A 20,207-nucleotide genomic window follows, 5' to 3' on the forward strand; every position below is an offset into this window, starting at 1 on the left:
GTTTTTTATCTAAACAAGGAAGACCACATGCTTTTAGAACAATCAGTTTAACTGAACTAAAACTAATCTCATTTCATCAATTAACTGCTAGTTTCTCCTATTTTATTTCCAGAATCAAGGATCGAGGCCAAGGTCTTACACTCACCTCTCATTTTCAACCCCACTTCTTTTCCCTTAAAGTCCAAAATATGCCGGGCAGTGGCTCATGCCTTTAACCTTAGTGCTGAGGAGGAGGGGCAAGCAAGTATCTATGAGTTCCTGGCCAGACACAGCTACAAAGCAGGACCCTGTCTCAAAACCTCAAATAAAACAAACCCCAAAATACAATTAGTAAATTCTAATTTTGTCTTATCCAAATCTCTCTCTCTCTCTCTCTCTCTCTCTCACACACACACACACACACACACACACACTTTGTAATTAATACACATAAGCATTGTTTTATAGTTAACTAGAGGTTAAATTTTAGAAACCAGAAATCGAATGAAGCTGCTATGTAAACTGAGGGAATTCATGTATCATTTACAAAAGCATCTTTAGCCAGGCGTGGTGGTGCACGCCTTTAATCCCAGCACTTAGGAGGCAGAGGCAGGTGGATTTCTGAGTTAGAGGCCAGCCTGGTCTACAGTGAGTTCCAGGACAGCCAGGGCTACACAGAGAAACCCTGTCTCGGAAAAACCAAAAAACCATCTGGCTGCTACTCTCAGGTCCCCGGTGAGGAGTCTCTATCCACACCACAGGACTTTTAAAGACACCTTAGAGAAACTTACATCCCATGCTCTTGGGTGTGCCTGTCTTTCTTTCCAAGAGAGTGGCTCTTTCCTAACCCTCATGCTTAAGCCTGAATTAAACAGCTTTATTAAACCCCAACCTTGGCCTGCAAGATGGCTCGGTAAGTGAAGTGCTTGCTAACAACCGGAGTTCAATCCCAGAACCCACGTACAAGTAGTAGGAGAGAGCTTGGTCTTCCAAGCTGTTCTCTGCAATGGAATACATATGACAGAAAAGCAGAACAGACAGGGGGCTATCTGGAGGAAGGAAACAGATCAGCAGTAGTATGTGCCCCTCTGTGACACACACTTTTTAAAACTCTGCTTCAGGGGCTGCTGAGATGACTTCAGGAGTTAGAGCACACTGCTCTTAGAGACCTGAATTCAGCTCCCAGCATCCACACAGATTGCTCTCAACCACCTGTGAAACCAGCCTCTGGGGTCTGACACTTGTTTGTACATAGTTGCACCTACCCACCACACAGACAAAGAATCTCTTACCAACAACAATATCCTGCACTGTTACCATCTATCCCGAATCCACTAACACCTGCATCTCTCACATTTTCTAGGATGGATAAGTAGACACAAAATAGAAAACAAAAGGAAAACGAGGCTAGGTGGCATGCGCCACATCCACACTTGGGAGGCAGGAAAAAAGTTGCCTTGTACAAGGAAACTTGTTTCAAACCAAGTTTCTGGACAAGTGTGAGCTGCTGAGTGATAAAATGGTGACAATGAAACTTTGCTTAGTGGCAGTCATACATCAGTAACAGTGTACCTGTACAAGGCTCTACATGCAATGCTACCCTTCACTAAGACAAATGGAGTGCTGGGGGGATGCAGTGGGAGGGATAAATGAGACCTTTGAACAAGGGGCAGGAATGGGGGGTTGGGGAGGGGAGAGAGAGGTCAAAGGATACAAACTTTCAGTTCTGGATACTTAATGTACAGTGGAGTGATTAATAATAATGGATACCTGAAACTCTGCTGAGAGCAGACCAAGTACTCTCCTCAAAAAGAAAATGAAGGTACCTGAGTAAGGTCCCGTGTGAGGTCTGTACTCATTAACTTGACAATGGTAATTATTTCACAACCTCTACACGCATCAAAATATCATGCTGTACATCTTTATATAAATTATTATTTTGTAAGTCATACCTTAACATGAGCTAGAGATGGGAAACAATATCGAGAGAATCCTGAAAAGGATGGGGGTTGAGGAATATACTAGAAAAAGTAAAGATACTGAAAGCTACCCGTTCTTTGCAAAATCTTTTAGGGCAAAACTGAGATTTGCTGATTGCAAAAAAATCATTACAAAAGAGTAAATTTAGACCAAATCCATACCATTCAGCAGAGAAAGGAGAAACGAGGTACCAGAAAGCCACAGAAAGAAGATTTTTGACGGTACCACCGGGAAGGTCTGAAAATGGGTTTCGTGGCCCAGAGAGTCAAGGATGGGGGCGTTCCAACCCGGCCACCCCACCTGCAGCGGGGCCTGGGAAAAGCAAGCTCAGCACAGGGTTGGATCGCCCGCCCAGGGCGAGAAAGCGGCCACGGGACCAGCGGAACCGAGAAGCGCCCGACCCCAGGGACGAAGGGCTGCAGAAGGGCGGGGCGCGCGCCGCGGAGGTCGGGAGGGCGACCCAGGGCGGCAGCGCAGCCTGGACCCCTTCTCGGGCCACGACGGGGGAGGGACCGAGGGTCCTAGACGACAGAAGACACAACTTACTCCGCGGTCTTCCTCCGAGAGGAAGTCGGGGCCGTCATCCAGGCCTTCCTGTGGGGTCGGCGGGCCCAGCACATCGAAGGGAAAGCAGGGAAAGGGGAAGACACAAAGAGAGACATTAGCGCCCAGCCCGCGCCGTCCCCGCGCCCGCCGCCCCCACCGCGCGCCCCGAGTTCGGCGCCGCCGTGAACACCCACCATCATGGCTGCTTCGAGTCCAGGGCTCGCGCAGTCGCACAAGCAAGGCCACGAACGGAGCCGGCCGCGCGGGTGGGGCGGGGGGCGGAGCCGAGCGCCAGCCCCGCCCCCCGCCCGCTCCAGGAGGGGGAGCAGTCCCTGAAGGGGAAAGGACGCAGGGTCCTTTGCTCCAGGTAAGAGGGAGGGTTGGCCCAGAGCGATAGTCGCTGCTCACTGCTGGCTAGCTCAGGCTTGGGAAGGCCCCAGGGCCACCCGGAGAACGGTCCACTTCTCTTGCCCCCGAGGGCCCCTAAAAAACTGTACCCGCACTCCCAGGAAGTCACAGTAAATATTCTTGTCTTTGTATTGAGTTACATGATGATTAATCACCATTAATACCATATTGCCTGTGGAAGTTTCAGGAGCCAAAAGCCTTCACACAGTAAGCAGACAGGGGCTATAATCAAGCTTTTACTGCTGGGGAAGTAATAACTACCTCAGTTTGGGGTGCTAATGACCGAGCACTATAAAAACAGAGCCGTTCTCATTACAAGAGTATTCCTTGCCTTTATACTAAGAAACAATCCCCAGACCTGATTTAACTGTCCAGCTGAGTAGCAGAAAACGAGCATCCACAGATGCTTCAAGAAAATAATCCCTTGGGCCAGCATGATGGTTTAGCTGTGAGGAAAAGTACTTGCTGCTAAGCCTAGAGGCCTAAGTTCAAGCCCCAGGACCGACCCACAAAGTAGAATGGTACTGCAGATTGTCCTTTCACACACACAAAACCAATAAATAAATTAATTTTATAAAAATAATCATTTCTAACTTACCACACTTCACTTCTACAAAGGATCACTCAAGCTAAGCTTGTGTCTCCACTTTTTTTTTTTTTTTTTTTCGAGACAGGGTTTCTCTGTATAGCCCTGGCTGTCCTGGAACTCACTCTGTAGACCAGGCTGGCTTCTAACTCAGAGATCTGCCTGCCTCTGCTTCTGCCTCCCAAGTGCTGGGATTAAAGGCATATGCCACCACTGCCCAGCCTATTGTGTCTCCACTTAATGACATCATCACTCTCAAGGTCCAAGCCTGGTTTCTACTTGTCCTCTTCAGATCCTTCATCTCCTCGCGCCTCACATCCAAACAAATACCACCGTGTCTGCAATTGACTCATTTTCTCCACCTCCCTTCCTACACATATACATGTATATAATGATCTGCTGGTGTGAATCTTCTCTCCACCCCTGGCCTTACTAGCATCTCAGCCTTCCTGGGCTCTGACATTGACACCCTAATTTCAGCCAAGAAGCAGTTACAGAGAGATTCCATTGCCCTTTATCATCAACAAAAACTCTGAAATGACCAAAGTGCATGCTGGCCAGCCTCCAGGCTCTTAGCATCTCAAATATCTACTACAGGGCCCATGATGGCAGCCCGGCTCCTCTCAGCTCTTCTCACCCTGCCCCAACCCTAAACATCTCCAGCTCATAGGCTTCCCCTCCCCAGCTTCCATTCCTATATAGCCCTGCCATTCTGCATTCTGACCATGTTCTTTCTCTCTCTCTCTCTCTCTCTCTCTCTCTTCTCTCTCTCTCTCTCTCTCTCTCTCTCTCTCTCTCTGTAAGTACACTGTAGCTGTCTTCAGACACTCCAGAAGAAGGTGTCAGATCTCCTTACAGATGGTTGTGAGCCACCATGTGGTTGCTGGGATTTGAACTCAGGACCTTCAGAAGAGCATTCGGTGCTCTTAACCACTGAGCCATCTCTCCAGCCACCTATGTGATCTCTTGGTCCCCTCTCTCTTGTCTCTCTTTTCCTTCCCTCTTTCACTCTCCCCACCCCCCTTCTCCTTTCATGCCCTGGTCCAGTCTGCTGCTCATGTAAATTCTACTTTCTCTCCTTGCTCTGGATTCTTCCAATTGATTGTACCCTCTCTTGTATCTATAATAAGAACTTCCTCTCAACCATGGTCTTAGAGAGACCACTGAGTTTACTTTAAGGGATTTTAGGGGGCCGAAGAGATGGTTCAGTGGTTAAGGGTACTAACTGCTCTTTCAGGGGTCCTGAGTTCAATTCCCAGCCACCACATGGTGGCTCACAACCATCTGTAATGGAATCTAATCTCTTCTTCTGATGTGTCTTCTGGTGTGTCTGAAGAGAGCAACAGTAACAAAACAGGCACATAAAGTAAATACATAAGTAAATCTTTTTTTTTTTTTAAGGGTTCTTTGGAAAGTTGATTAGATGGTGTTTTGCTGAGGCAAACACGTGAATGAACGTTTTGTTAAAGTGGACACAGGTGAAAGGCTAAGGCAGACTTGTGAAGGAACGTTTGTCTGAAGCAGACACAGGAGAAGAGGATGTGCTGCTAAAGCAAGCACGTGACAGGACACGTGATGAAAGATTCTTTGCTAACACGCATGTATTGGTCCGCCTTACATTGCATAGTTGAGCTACATTTGTTGGGACGGCATAGAGAGAAATGCACCAAAAAACTTCTGTGGTGTGTTACAGTTTGTTGCTGCTTCCAAGGACTCAGGCTGATTGGATGCACATGCGGAGGCAAAAGCCAAGGCTGAGGTAAGGTACGTGGAGGAGACGTGATATTTGGAGGGCATAAATAGGACTCTACTGAATGATGGAATAGAACTTGGCTTGCTGGTAAAGCTAGCTGGGCAACACTTGTAGGTCTCTCTTCATAGCTGATCTTTGCTTCCCTGAGAGATTCACAGCTGAGAATTTCTGGTGTACCTGTTGGTCCCTCCTGCTGACTCGAGGAGAGGCCTGAGGTCAGGGTGTCTCTGCTGTCACTAAACGGACTCTACTAAACTGGACTGCTGGTGTATCTGTGAGGTGTTTGCAAGTGGATCGAGCTGCTACTGCCTGCTGACCTGTGACCTGAACAGTCGATTTCCAGACAACACAGATGGGAGTTGCTCCAAAGAACCTTTCTAAACAGGTCCACTTCCCCTGTATCCTTTCTTTTCCACTACCTCTGATGGGCAGTGGGTTACAAGGAAGGTTAAAGCATTTAAAAACCATCATTAAGGGATTGGAGAGATGACTAAGCCATTAAGAGCACTGGCTGCTCTTCTCCAGAGGTCTTGAGTTCAATTCCTAGCAACCACATGGTGGCTCAAAACCATCTGTAGTAGGACCCGATGTGCTATTCTGGTGTGTCTGAAAACAACAACAGTGTACTCATATACATAAAATAAATAAAGTCTTTTAAAAAATCATTAAAAATAGGATTTGAAAAAATTAAAGTTATAGACCATGCCTTGGCTTTATGGTTGTTGAGACATGTACCTCTGACTGGCCAAAGTGACCTGGGTGAACCAGGCTGGCCTCAAACTTGCAGAGTTCCTCCTGATGCCAGGGTTATAAGTGTCTGCTACCACACCTGGCTTAATTTTTGTGGGGTGTGTGTGTGTTTTCTTTATTTATTCCTCCGTAGTCACCGTTCATGTCTTTTCTCTGGCCATTAGCAATTATCAGTCATCTTTTCCCAAGACTTTCCAGGTGAATGTGTAGCCCAGGTTGTCCTCAAGTTTGTGACCTTCCTGACTCAGCCTCTTAAGTGCTGAGATTATAGTGTGCACGATCACTACTGAATATCTCCTAATTTTTCTTATGCTCCCATCTCTCTCCCTTATCCTGCACACTGCTTCCAGATGTCATCATACAACACAGATGTGGATGGTGGCAAGGTTACTCCACTCAGTAATTCATGTGTTCAAGCTATGGCTGTATAGATGTATATGCATGTCTGTGCACAGTGTGCCCCATGTGTACCTGAGAGAAAGGTCAGAGGTTGAAGGGTATTATCTTTCTCTATCATGCTTTTCCTCATTGCTAAAGACAGGGTCACTCTGGCCATCAAACCCCATGATACTCCTGTCTGTGCCTCCCCAGTCCTGGGCTCATAGATAGGCCCAGGCTACCATGTTCATGTCCATGTTTTGGTTTTCTTTGTCTTTTTTTTTTTTTTTTTTTTTTTTTTTTGGTTTTTTGAGACAGGGTTTCTCTGTGTAGCCTTGGCTGTCCTGGAACTCACTTTGTAGCCCAGGCTGGCCTCGAACTCAGAAATCCACCTGCCTCTGCCTCCCAAGTGCTGGGATTAAAGGCATGCGCCACCATGCCTGGCTTGTTTTTTGTCTTTTTAATGTAACTACTGGGGAGTTTAAATTCAGATCATTGAGCTTGCAGTAGCAAGCACTTTAGCTCCCAATTGTCTTTTTTTTTTTTTTAACATTTTTTAAGATTTATTTACTTATTATATGTAAGTATACTGTGTAACTGTCTTCAGACTCTCCAGAAGAGGGAGTCAGATCTCATTACCTATGGTTGTGAGCCACCATGTGGTTGCTGGGGTTTGAACTCAGGACCTTCAGAAGAGCATTCAGTGCTCTTAACCACTGAGCCATCTCTCCAGCCCCCTAGTTGTCTTAATGAGAGCCACCACTAATGTCCACCAGTAATGGTCCAAATTGTTCACACTGCAATTCTAAGCCCTCCTTGTTTGAATATCTCCCGACTTTGCCATGTCCCCCATCCTATCTCACTGAATTGAAGCTCTTAAGAAATGTCAAATTCGGCCGGGCGTGGTGGCGCACACCTTTCATCCCAGCACTCAGGAGGCAGAGGCAGGTGGATCTCTGAGTTAGAGGCCAGCCTGGTCTACAGAGTGAGTTCCAGGACAGCCAGGGCTACACAGAGAAACCCTGAAACCCCTGTCTCGAAAAAAAAAACAAACAAACAAAAAACCCACCCCTCCCAAAACAACACCTATAAGCCCAAACAGGACCACAGGGTCTTCCTCAGCTATAAAGGGAATTTGAGGCCAGTGGAAGCCACATGGGATCCTCCCTCCCTCTATTCCTCCCTCTGTCTGTCTGTCTCTCTCTCTCTCTCTCTCTCTCACACACACACACACACACACACACACACAGCTGCAGTTAATGAGCAGGATTTGTGTACAACTCATAGCAGAGTCCTGTTTGGCCATGTAGATGAAGGTTGAGAGGATCACACAAAAACACTTCAGAAGCCTTGATTATTTTTACATTTCTTTCTTTTTTTTGTTTTGTTTTGTTTTTTGAGACAGGGTTTCTCTGTATAGCCCTGGCTGTCCTGGAACTCACTCTGTAGACCAGGCTAGTCTAAAACTCAGAAATCTGCCTGCCTCTTACCCACCCCACCCCCTGCCCCCCGGGTGCTTAAATTTCTTTCTTATTTTACTTATGTACATGAGTACACATAGTTGTCTTCAGACACGAAAGAAGAGGACACTGGATCCCATTACAGATGGTTGTGAGCCACCATGTGGTTGCTGGGAATTGAATTCAGCACCTCAGAAAGAACAGTCAGTGCTCTTAACCATTGAGCCATCTCTCCAGCCCCCTAAATTTCTTATTTATTAATATTTGTGTGTGTGATGTGAGTGAGTGTGGGTGGGTGGCACATGTGGAGGTCAGAGATAACTTTTGAGAGTTGTTTCTCTCTTTTCACCATGTGTTCAAAGTCTTGAACTGATGTAGTCAGCTCTGCACATAAGCACCTTTACCCATGAGCCATCTCAGGGGCCCTACATCAGTCATTACCCAAAAGTCTTAAATGTCATTTAAATGAAGCCCAGAGACACTGTAATCTTTATATGCCAAAGATGATATGTTTTATGTTAAAATCCTTACTTATAAAAAACATACAGGACAGGATTGGAAATACAATTAGCATAATTTAAATGACTAAAAAGACCTATGGTACTCACTGCAGCTGTGTTCCATAGCAAAAAACTCATGTGCATAAAGAGAATTTGTCCTTGAAACAATGATGTGGTTAGCTAATACCCAAGCTTTCCTTACTGAGTAAAGGGCACAAGCTTTATTCTGTGAGTGATTTAAAATGTAATTATCAGCCGAACTCGGACATACACACCCTTAATCTTAGCCCTGGAAGCCAGAAGCAGGTGGGTCTCTTCAAATTCAAGCTCAGTCTTATCTACATAGTGAATTCCAGGACAGAAAAAAACCAAAAGCACTAAGCATCAGTAACTGATATTACTAACACACAAAAAGTTATAAAAGTTAAGGAGAGGCCTGGAGAGGTGGTTCCAGGCTCAAATGCATGAACTGCTCTCTTTTGTTTTGTTTTTGTTTTTCAAGACAGAGTTTCTCTGTATAGCCCTGGCTGTCCTGGAACTCACTCTGTAGACCACGCTGGCCTCTAACTCAGAAATCCACCAGCCTCTGCCTCCCGAGTGCTGGGATTAAAGGGATGCGCCACCACCACCACCATGCTCAGCTTGGGCTGCTCTTTTAAAACATCCACATCTTGTAATTCCAGCTCCTGGGATCTGATTCCCTCTTTTGGCTTCCATAGACACCCATGGCACATACACATCCATATACACATAAATATAAAACTAACTAAATAAAAATAGTTTGAGGCCAGCCTGGTCTACAGAATGAGTTCCAGAACTACCAGGGCTATACAGAGAAACTCAGTCTCAAAACAAACAAACAAACAAGCAGATAAATCTGTTTTAAAAGTTTAAGGAGAAGCCGGGCGTGGTAGCGCACGCCTTTAGTCCCAGCACTCAGGAGGCAGAGGCAGGCGGATTTCTGAGTTCGAGGCCAGCCTGGTCTACAAAGTGAGTTCCAGGACAGCCAGAGCTATACAGAGAAACCCTGTCTCGAAAAACCAAAAAAAAAAAAAAAAAAAAAAAAAAAAAAAAAAAAAAAAAAAAGTTTAAGGAGGAGGGGAATGGCTTGGTGAATAAGAACATTTTTTTTTTTTTTTTTTTTTTTTTTTTTACAACCACGGGAACCTGACTTTGAATATTTAGCACCCACATAAAAAACCCTGTTCATCAAGACAGCCTATCTCAAGGCAGTATGGTAGAAAGTGATAGAAAAGAATACATGACATCCTGCTCTGGCCTCTGAATTCTCACTCATGGGCTCATGCACATGTAATGTCATATGCATGCACTGCCCACATACAACACACACACAGGAATTTCTTTCTCTGTCTCACACAGCCCAGATGGCCTCAAACTCTCTCTCTATCCCAAGATGTCTTTTAAATTCTGATCCTCCTGCTTCCAATTCTTAAGTGCTGAGATTATAGACATGTGCCTGGCACCTGGCTGCGAGCCTATACTTAAAAGACCTTGCAGGGGGTTGGCCAGATAACTCAGTGGATTGAAGGGACTTGCCGCCAGACTTGACAACCTGAGTTCAAACTCTGACCTACATGATAGAAAGAGAACTAATTCCTACAGTTGTCCTCTGACCTAACATATATGCTCCATGGCAAACACACACACACACCGCAATTAAATTGATTTTTAAAAACTGGTGAGATGGTTTGGTGTGTAAAGGAACTTTCTGCAACACTTTATGACCTAATTCAATCCCTGGGACCCCCATGGTTGTTAGAGAGAACCTATCCCTGAAGTTGTGCTCAGACCTCCACACTCAGGCCATGGTGTGCACATTCACATATATAAACACACATACACTAAATATTTTTTTTAAAGACTATGTATAGCAAATGTGGTGGTGGTTTGAATGAAAATGACTCCCCGAAGGTTTGGTTTTGTTTTGTTTGGTTTGGTTTGGTTTGGTTTTTCGAGATAGAGGGTTTCTCTGTATAGCCCTGGCTGTCCTGGAACTCACTTTGTAGACCAGGCTGGCCTTGAACTCAGAAATCCACCTGCCTCTGCCTCCCGAGTGCTGGGATTAAAGGCGTGTGCCACCACGCCTGGCACTCTGAAGGTTTTTATGTTTGGATTGACCCCCAGTTGTTGGAACTGTTTGGGAAGGATTAGGAGGTGTGGCCTGGTTGGAGGAGGCGTGTCTCTGGGATTGGGCTATCTTTCCAGAAGAGACTCTCTGTCTCCTACTTTCAGATCAAGATGTGAGCTCTCAGCTGTTGCTGCCGTCCTGCCTTTGCTTCTCCATTATGGACTCCAACCCTCTGAAACCATAGAACAGTTGAAGGATTTCTCAGTAAGTTACTTTGGTTGTAGTGTTTCGTCCCAACAATAGAGAGGTAACTAAGACACAAGGTGAGATGACTCAGCAGGTAAGAACATGTTCTGCCAAGACAGGGACCTGAGTTCAAACTTCCATGACTCCACCTGATGGAAGAAGAGAATTGACTCTGGCAAGTTATTCTCTGATCACATGAGTGTCATGGGATACCTGCGCATGCACCCCCACCCTCCCCACTCCCGGGTCTGGTATCCCAAGTCTTTAATCCCATCACTCAAGAGGCAGAGGCCAATCTGGTCTAACCTCAAAAGTTCCAGGACAGCCAGGACTGCACAGAGAAACCTTGTTCTGAAAAACCCCAAAACAAAACAAAACAAAACAAATAAAACAAAACACACTCACACATAACTTACAAAACAAAAATACACACCTGTTACAGCTGTTTGTTATAATGAGATTATTATTTTCTGAGAATTGCTTGGCCCATTAAAGATTTATTTTATCTTCATTTGAGTATGTCTGTATCTGTCTGTGTAGGAATATGTTCATATGAGCATCTGCATGCCTTTGGAGGAGAGAGGAGGGTGTCAGATCCCCAGGAACTGGAGTTACAGTTGTTTGAGAGCTGCCTGATGTGTGGGTCCTGGGAACCAAACTCAGGTCTTCTGTAAGACCAGTAAGTGCCCTTAACTGCCAAGCCGTCTCTGCAACCCCTACTTAAATCTTAAAGAAAGTTGTCTGTCTGCTATGACAGTAGACTAGGGACAAGTCCTTAACAGACCTTCAGTAAATAGTTTTTGAGTTGCAATAAAATGCAGAAAGAAGCTGAAAAATAGGAAGTAGGACAGCGAGCAGAAAAGCTAGAGAATGGGGTTTCCAAACATTGACTTAAATCAGACAGAATTGCTTGGACTTCAGTCTTGGACTTGCCACTTAAATGAAATTGAGTTTGCTTTTGTAAATACTGAAATACCAAGTTTAGCCAGGCACAGTGTCACATACCTTTAGGCCCAGCACTTGGGAGGCAAAGGCAAGCTGATCTCTGAGTTGAGGCTAGCCTGTTCTACATAGTGAGTTCCAGGACAAGCAGGCTGTATAATGAGCCTCTGTCTTGACTGACTGACTGACTGACTGCATGCCAAATGTAAGTCTCTAAATTTTGATGTCTAAACTTTACAGCTTTCCATTTCTAGGCTAAGATTCTGGAGGTTTACTGCCCTGAGCTGAGGCTTTTTTCCTTCCCAGGGGAGTCCTTTGATGTGAGGCACCAGCAGGCTGCCCCCTTATTATTCAGTGTGGCTCCATTCAGGCAGAGGGAACCTGGAGGTGTGTGGCTTTCCCCGTGGTATTGTGGAACCTCCAAATCTTTCAACCTGTGTGAGCCCCTCTTCAAACTCCGGAGTCAGCCGAGAGTCTGTGCTGTGCAACAGGTCTGCCATGGCGAAACTCCTGGTGGAGCTGGACTGAAGCCTGGGTGGGAATAGAGGTCTTCAGAGGGCTCAGATAAGGAGAGGCATGGTAGCAGATTCTGTGTTTGTGAGGCTGAGGCAAGAGGATTGCCACAAGTTTAAGGGCAATCTGGTCTATGTAGTAACAGCAAGACCTAGGCTACATACCAAGACCTGTTTCAAATAGGAGGAAGAGGGGGAGGAGAAGGAAGGGAAAGGAGGGTGGAGGGAAGAAGTGGGAGGAAGAGGAAGGGGAGGGAAGAAAGTAAGAGAGAGAGGGAGGGAGGGGACAAAAAGAAAAGAAAGCCTAGGCCCTAATATAACGTCCCCATGCCTGGCTTAGACCCTCTTCCTGTCTGTCTACCCTTTATCTGTTCCCTTCCTCACCACACCTAGGATGGATTTAGTCCTGGCCTTCTGAGAAGCCTAGAGCACGCACGCAGGCATGCACGCACGCACGCACGCACGCAGGCACGCATGCACGCACGCATGCATGCACAACCTCCTGCTGTTTGTTTCTGCTCTGGAGTCCAGAAATGAATTATTTACTCCGAGATTCCACAGCCAGGTTAGTTAGTCACTTCCTCAGCCTCGCTGTGTACATAACTTCCTTAGCCCTGCAGTATCTAAAGGTAAGTAACACAGAACATGTGTGTGTGTCCTCACTTTAGAAGCACATAGGCTGCACACGCTGAATTCTACATTTATTCCGATTATTTCTTTACCCCTCTCCCATTTAACAGACCAGGTACCTTCCTTACCTGTTGTTTAGAAAACATTAAAAACTTCCAGAGGAAACCAACCTCGGTTGTACAGAATTCACCGAGACACTGAGGTTGTAAAGGTCATGAACGTATGGTGTGACCAAGGTGTGTATTCTTTTTTTCTTCAAAGTTTGTCATTCTCGTGGAGCTTAACAGCATCCGCCTAACTCTTGGTACCCAATGCCTAGAAACTTCCATTAAAGTCTGTAAAGGAGGCAGGCTAGGAGCAGCTGGGTAAGAGGTTTCAATGGACAATGGCTGGGAATGATGTGCCTACATCTACCCCCAGTACACCTCACGTGGTTAAAGTCAGGGCTGGGCAGACTAGGAACCTCCTAGAGACTTGCAGGAGATGTAAGTCCATGCCCTCTCTGCCTTCTGCATTCCTAGGTCTTACGATCCTCTCATGCATCAGTCCAAGTACTGAATCTATCTCTTGCTTAATATTCTTCCTGCCTTGACTTTTGATATTTATTTAAACATTTTTTTTTACAGTTATCGATTTCTGTATTTATTGGGAGGCAGCGTGAACATGTGGTGGTCAGAGAACAACTTTCAGGAGTCGTTCTCCTTTTTCTTAATGTGATGGAACTCGGGTCCTCAGGCTTAGACAAGCCAGCACCTTTACCCCCTGAGCCATCTTGCTGGGTCATTTGTGTTTCAGACAGGGTTTCAGTATGTTTTCAAGATGGGGCCTCAAACTCACCAATCCTCCTGCCTCAGCTTCCGCTGTGCCCCATTACAGATGTGCACCACTGTGGCTGGCTTCCTTTTGACCATCCTGCCTTCTTTTCTGTTGTCTCTTCTGTTTTCTTGTTGGGTACAGCTATGTGGCCCTACACAAGAGCGGTTAATTAAGGGGACAAAGGAAGGGAAGAGCACTCTCCCTGCAATCTGGTTTGCCTTTCCTGCTGACCAAAGGGCAAGAATTTGACCACAGCTGATAATGCCTAGACTGCCTGGAGAGAGAATGTGTGCTTCCCTAAAGACTTCTCAAACACGGGTTGTCGGAAACAACAATAAACATGCTTAGTCAGGGCCAGGATACTTGCAACCTTGAGTTTTACTATCTAGAATTCCTGTGATCCTTAAATCCAAACCTCATGAAACTACACTTCAATTTTGTTTAGAAAAGGAAATGCTTTAGGTAAGAGAAATGAGTAAACCATGTTTTGTATTTTAAGATTTATTTATTTATTTTATGTACGTGAGTATACTGTAGCTGTACAGATGATTGTGAGCCTTCTTGTGAATTTAGGACCTCTGCTTGCTCCCATCGGCCCATTCACTCTGGCTCAAAGATTTATTTATCATTATACATAAGTACACTGTAGCACCAGAAGAGGGCGTCAGATCTCATTACTGGTGGTTGAGAGCCGCCGTGTGGTTGCTGGGATTTGAACTCGGGACCTTCAGAAGAGCAGTCAGTGCTTTTACCTGCTGAGCCATCTTGCCAGCCCGTAAACCATGTTTTTACTTAATTGTTAAACTTTGTTTTTATTTGCTTTATCTTTAAACTTTACTGTAAATTATATGCTATGAACACTGTAACTTGGATAGTTATGGATCTGGTTCTAGTAGCCTTAGCCTTCCTGTGATCCCAGTACTTGGGAGTGAAGGTAAGAGGAGCTGAAGTTTAGGGTCATCCTTAGCTTATGCTACATGAGACCCTATCTCAAAAAAATATACATATAGGTATACGTATAGGTATAGGTATAGGTAAAGGTATAGGTATAGGTATAGGTATAGGTATAGGTATAGGTATAGGTATAGGTATATCTCCATAAGGGGAACTCTCCAGTTGTAAAGCATTTAGGTTATCTGCTCCATTTTCTAAAGCCTCCATTTAAACCTAAAGTGTGCATTCTCCTTTATCTTAATAAACTCACACTGGGGACCCAGAGAGATGGCTCAGTGGTTAAGAGCATTAGCTGCTCTTCCAAAGGACCCAGGTTCAATTCCCAGCACCCACATGGCAGCTCACAGCTGTCTGTCCAGTTCCAGGGCATCTGGCACCCTCACACAGATAGCCATGTAGGCAAAACATCAAGGCACATAAAAATAAATAAATCGTAAAAAATAAATTCAGTCTCATCTTAAAATTGTTTTCTGAGACATGATCAAGAATCCAGCTTTACTTGAATGACTATCTCTTGAGTGGGGAGGGATGGCATCTCCTGTTTTGATTGACATATAGACCAGGCTAGTCTCTTGTCTCTTGGTGGTAGGATTACAGGCATACACGGTCATACAAAGCATAACGTCTTTCCTTGCTGTTTCTTTATGGTACTAGAGATAAAATCCAGGGTCCTGTAAATGCCAGGCAAGCACTTTACCACTGAGCTGCACTTCTTGCCCTTAAATGAGCCAATTATGCAAAGAAGGGGGGTAGGGTGTAGGTTTCATGTAGGTGAACACCAGGGTTGTTTATTCATCTTGCTTTTACAAAGGTCTATAGGACTCCTAACCCTGTGAACCTCAAACAAAACATAAATTGGACATGGTAGGCTATGTATACATCCCAACATTTAAGAGACTGAGGCAGGGGAATGCTGAGTTTGAGGGCAGCTTGGGCAGCATTGTGAGTTCCTGGCCAAGCTATGCTAGAGGTAAGACTGTACCTTACAGCTCGGTGTGGTGGCACATGCCTTTAACTTCAGCGCTGCAGAGGGGGACAGGTGGATCATTGTGAGTATAAGACCAGCCAGTACTATATAGTGAGACCTTGTCTCAAAACAAACAAACAAGCAATAAAAAACCCACAATCGCCGGGCATGGTGGCGCACGCCTTTAATCCCAGCACTCGGGAGGCAGAGGCAGGCGGATTTCTGAGTTCGAGGCCAGCCTGGTCTACAGAGTGAGCTCCAGGACAGCCAGGGCTACACAGAGAAACCCTGTCTCGAAAAACCAAAAAAAAAAAAAAAAAAAAAAAAAAAAAAAAAAGAAAAAAAACCCACAATCAAACAAATTTTTTTTTTTTTTTTTTTTTTTTTGGTTTTTCGAGACAGGGTTTCTCTGTATAGCCCTGGCTGTCCTGGAACTCACTTTGTAGCCCAGGCTGGCCTCGAACTCAGAAATCCGCCTGCCTCTGCCTCCCAAGTGCTGGGATTAAAGGCGTGCGCCACCACGCCCGGCTCAAACAAAAATATTTTAAGGGGGACTAGTCAGATGGCTTAGCAGTTAAAAGAGCTTACCACTTGTCACGGAGCCTGACAACCTGAGTTTGACCTCTGAGACCCATGTGGTATAGCAGAACCAATTCCTATAACCTCTCTTATGGCTTCCATAAACATCCCTTCCCCCAATTGAATAAATGTTAAAAAAGAAAATTAAGAACTCAGTAAGACTGCCTGACATTGTGGTGTATGTCTTTAATCCCAGCACTCGGGAGGCAGAGGCAGGCGGATTTCTGAGTTCGAGGCCAGCCTGGTCTACAAAGTGAGTTCCAGGACAGCCAGGGCTACACAGAGAAACCCTGTCTCAAAACAAAAAAAAAAAACCAAAAACACAACAAATTGAAAAAAGAAGAAGAGGAGGAGGAGGAGCAGGAGGACAAGGAGGAGGTAGAGGAAGAAGAAGAACAAGGAGGAGGGAGAAAGAGGAGGAGGAGGAAGAAGAAGAGGAGGAGGAAGAGGAAGAAGAAGAGGGAGAGGAGGAGGGGGAAGAGAAAGAGGAGGATGAAGAGGAGGAGGAGGAGGAAAAAGAGGAGGAGGAGGAAGAGAGAGGAGGAGGGGGAAGAGAAAGAGGAGGAGGAAGAGGAAGAAGAAGAAGAGAAAGAGGAGGAGGAAGAGGAGGAGGAGGAAGAGGAGGAGCGAGAGGAGGAGGGGGAAAAGGAGGAGGAGGAGGAGGAAGAGAATCTTCAGAATAATAATCATCTGGTAAAGAGCTCACTGTGCAAGACAACTCCACACACATGTCCTCTGACATGTCCCATGTCATGTACCACCATCACACACACTTATAATAAACCTGTTAATGCCATGCTCTTTGGCCTCTCGGCCAAAAGTGCTGCTTCCTGTAGCCTCTGGTTGGGCAGCGTTGGGTTTGGAGGAAAGGAGAGTGTAACATATCATTACTAAGACTTGATCTGCAGCTTACTCAGGCGAGCAGCCAAAAGCTAAGTCCTGGGAGAGAACTTATTTGTTTAACCCTTTCGGGAGCTTCAACAGTACAAGAGGAAATGACTGGGTTCCTGGGCCTTAATCCTGACTGTGCCTCCACTGTCTGCCTTAAACCCAGTCTAGTCAACCAAACGCCATTGTCTCAACACCTTGTTCTTTTGTATGTGTGTGGTGTGTGGGGTGTTCATTATCCCAGGCTGGCCTCAAAGTTACTAGTGGCCAAGAATGACCTTGAACTCCCAATCTTCCTGTTTTCACTGCTCCAGTGCTGGAGTAACAGTGGTTCATTACCACCACACCCAGTTGGTGGTTGGTTTGTTTGTTTGTTTGAGACAGGAATTCACTTTGTATTCCAGGCTATTCCAGGAACTATGTAGCTTCCAATTTGTGACAATGATCCTGACTTAGTCGCTAGGATTACAGGTGTGAGCCGCCATGCCTAGTTGAATGATTGTGGTTTGAAACCAATAACGTTTATGGTAACTTACTTGAAAGCAGTGACTGGTGTAACCACTGAAATTTGTTTTATTAAAATAAGGTCTCTAGCCTGGAGTGGTGCCGCACGCCTTTAATCCCAGCACTCAGGCGGCAGAGGCAGGCAGATTTCTGAGTTCGAGGCCAGCCTGGTCTACAAAGTGAGTTCCAGGACAGCCAGGGCTATACAGAGAAACCCTGTCTCGAAAAAATAAAATAAAATAAAATATGGTCTCACCATATAACCCAGAATGACCTTGAACTCATGGTGGGTTATCTTCCTGCCTCAGTCTTCCAAATGAAAGGATTACATGTGTGTGCTACTAAACCTCCCAAAGACTGACTGACATTTTATTATTCATTGTTCTCCCGCTTCTTTCCTTCCTTCCTTCCTTCCTTCCTTCCTTCCTTCCTTCCTTCCTTCCTTCCTTCCTTTCTCTCTTTCCTTCCTTCCTTCCTTCCTTCCTTTCTTCTTCCCTCTTTCTTTCTTCTTTCCTTCCTTTCTTCCTTTCTTTCTTCCTTCCTTCCTTCCTTCCTTCTTTCCTTTCTCTCTCTCTCTCTCTTTCTTCTTCCTTCCTTCCTTCCTCTCCCTTTCTCTCTCTCTCTCTCTCTCTCTCTCTCTCTCTCTCTCTCTCTCTCTCTCTCTCTCCCCTTCGGCTCAGCTGTTTCGGACTCAAGTTATCTATTTGAGATACACCCTTCGAGGTGGAAAACAGTGGCTAAAAGAAGCCAGAAAAAGACTGTAACTACACCAAGGCAAGTAAGAGAATTCTTGGGTACCGCTGGCTTCTACAGACTCTAGATACCTGGGTTGGCGACCTTAGCTGCCCCATTGTACCCCCTAACCAAGGAAGGGGAGGTGTTTGTGTGGATCCCAGATCACCAGAAAGCCTTTGAAGAAATTAAAAAGGCCCTACTGACGGCCAGCCTTGACCTTTGCCTGACCCAACCAAGCCTTTCACTCTTTATGTGGAAGAGAGATCAGGGGTCGCCAGAGGAGTTCTTACTCAGACTTTGGGACTTTGAAAAAGGCCAGTGGCTTACCTACCCAAGAAGTTAGACCCTGTTGCCAGTGGGTGGGTTTCTTGTCTGAAAGCTATTGCTGCCATAGCTCTGCTTGTCAAGGATGCTAATAAGCTCACTCTGGGACAGCAAATAACTGTAGTGGCACCCCACACTCTTGAAAGCATTATCTGAAAGCCCCATGACTGATGGATAACAACCAACGCTCCTGTGACACATTATCAGAGCTTTTTGTTGACTGAACAAGTGACCTTTGCTCCACCTGCTGTCCTCAATCTCGCTACCCTACTGCCCAAGACTTCACCTACTCATCACTGCGCTGATGTTCTGGCAGAAGAAACTTGTACTCGAAATGATCTGAAGGATCAGATCAGCCTTGGCCTGAGAGTTCGAGCTGGTACACAGATGGCAGTAGCCTCGCGGTTGAAGGACTGAGATGGCCAATGTGATAGCCAAGAAGATCCTAGAAGAAATCTTCCCGAGGTTTGGGATACCCAAGGAAATCAGGTCCAATAATGGACCTGCCTTTGTTGCCCAGGTAAATCAGGGACTGGCCAAGTTATTGGGGATTGACTAGAAGTTACATTGTGCATACAGGCTCCAAAGCTCAGAACAAGTAAAAAAGGTGAATAGAATTCTAAAAGACACCTTGACAAGATTAACCAAAGAGACTGGTGCAGACTTGGTGCTCCTTCCCCATGCCCAAACTGTCTTAAATGATGTGTTTAAACCTACATGTTGGGCTGATGAGATGGCTCAGTGGGTAAGAGCACCCAACTGCTCTTCTGAAGGTCCGAAGTTCAAATCCCAGCAACCACATGGTGGCTCATAACCATCCATAATGAGATCTGATTCCCTCTTCTGGAGTGTCTGAAGACAACTACAGTGTACTTACATATAATAAAAATAAATAAATCTTAAAAAAACCCCAAAACCCTATATGTTGTTGTAATAATAATCTGTATGCTAAGTTAAAAGGCTTGCAGGTGGTGCAGAAAGAAGGCTGGTCACAATTGGCTACAGCGAACTAGCCGGGTACCACAAAAGACATCTCACCAGTTCCAGCCAGAGATTGAAGAAGTATTAAAAAGGTATAGCAAAGTAAAAACAAAATTCGAGGCTTTTGGGCCCAGGCTTGGGAGTGTAGCCTTTGTGGCTTAGTGCTCCAGGTACTGGTCATAAAACAGATAGCGACATTCCTCCACCTACCCGCTTCCTGGGTTCAATTCAAAGAATGGCACCCTGACCATTACTGGAACCTGCAATGCAAATGTGCTATCTTTAGGGGCTCTTAGATTGTTAGGGGCTCTTAGAAACTGTCTTGAGAGATAACCTGACACTTGTGACTTTATACTTCATTGTGACTCTTAACTGGTATTTTTGGTATTTTCCAACAACGCCCTCCCCACCTCCATGAATTGTTGTTTCTTCCTTTAAATACCCCCTTACTCAGCTACTCAGCGCGCCATGGTCCTCTACCCCTGCGTGGTGTATGACCATGGGCCCGAGAACGCTCTCAAATAAAAATCCTCTTGCAGTTGCAGCAAGACTGTTTCTTGTGTGATTTGGGGTGTCGCCTCTCCTGAGTCAGAACGTGGGGGAGTCCTCACGTTGTGGGTCTTTCAAGATCTGATCCACGTACACCTACATCATGCCCAGACCTTTAAGCCTCACTAGAAGGGTCCCTGCCTAGTTCTGT

The 20,207-nt window shown here is 45.6% G+C and overlaps 1 protein-coding gene across 1 annotated transcript in view; it reads right to left on the reverse strand.

Moving 5' to 3' along the window:
• Snx6 (sorting nexin 6) overlaps positions 1-2,783 on the reverse strand; it is a 41,345-nt gene extending 38,562 nt beyond the window's left edge. The window contains exons 1-2 of the mRNA XM_021178804.3: positions 2,700-2,783; positions 2,506-2,553 (exon numbers count right to left, since the gene is read on the reverse strand). Coding sequence (XP_021034463.1) covers positions 2,506-2,553; positions 2,700-2,705 — 54 coding nt within the window. The 5' untranslated portion in view covers positions 2,706-2,783. The remainder of the gene's footprint in view (positions 1-2,505; positions 2,554-2,699) is intronic.
• Positions 2,784-20,207: the final 17,424 nt, after the last annotated feature.

Source organism: Mus caroli, unplaced genomic scaffold (genome assembly GCF_978045245.1).
Source record: "Mus caroli unplaced genomic scaffold, Mus_caroli_1 scaffold_14, whole genome shotgun sequence".
In the NCBI taxonomy this organism is placed as follows: domain Eukaryota; kingdom Metazoa; phylum Chordata; class Mammalia; order Rodentia; family Muridae; genus Mus; species Mus caroli.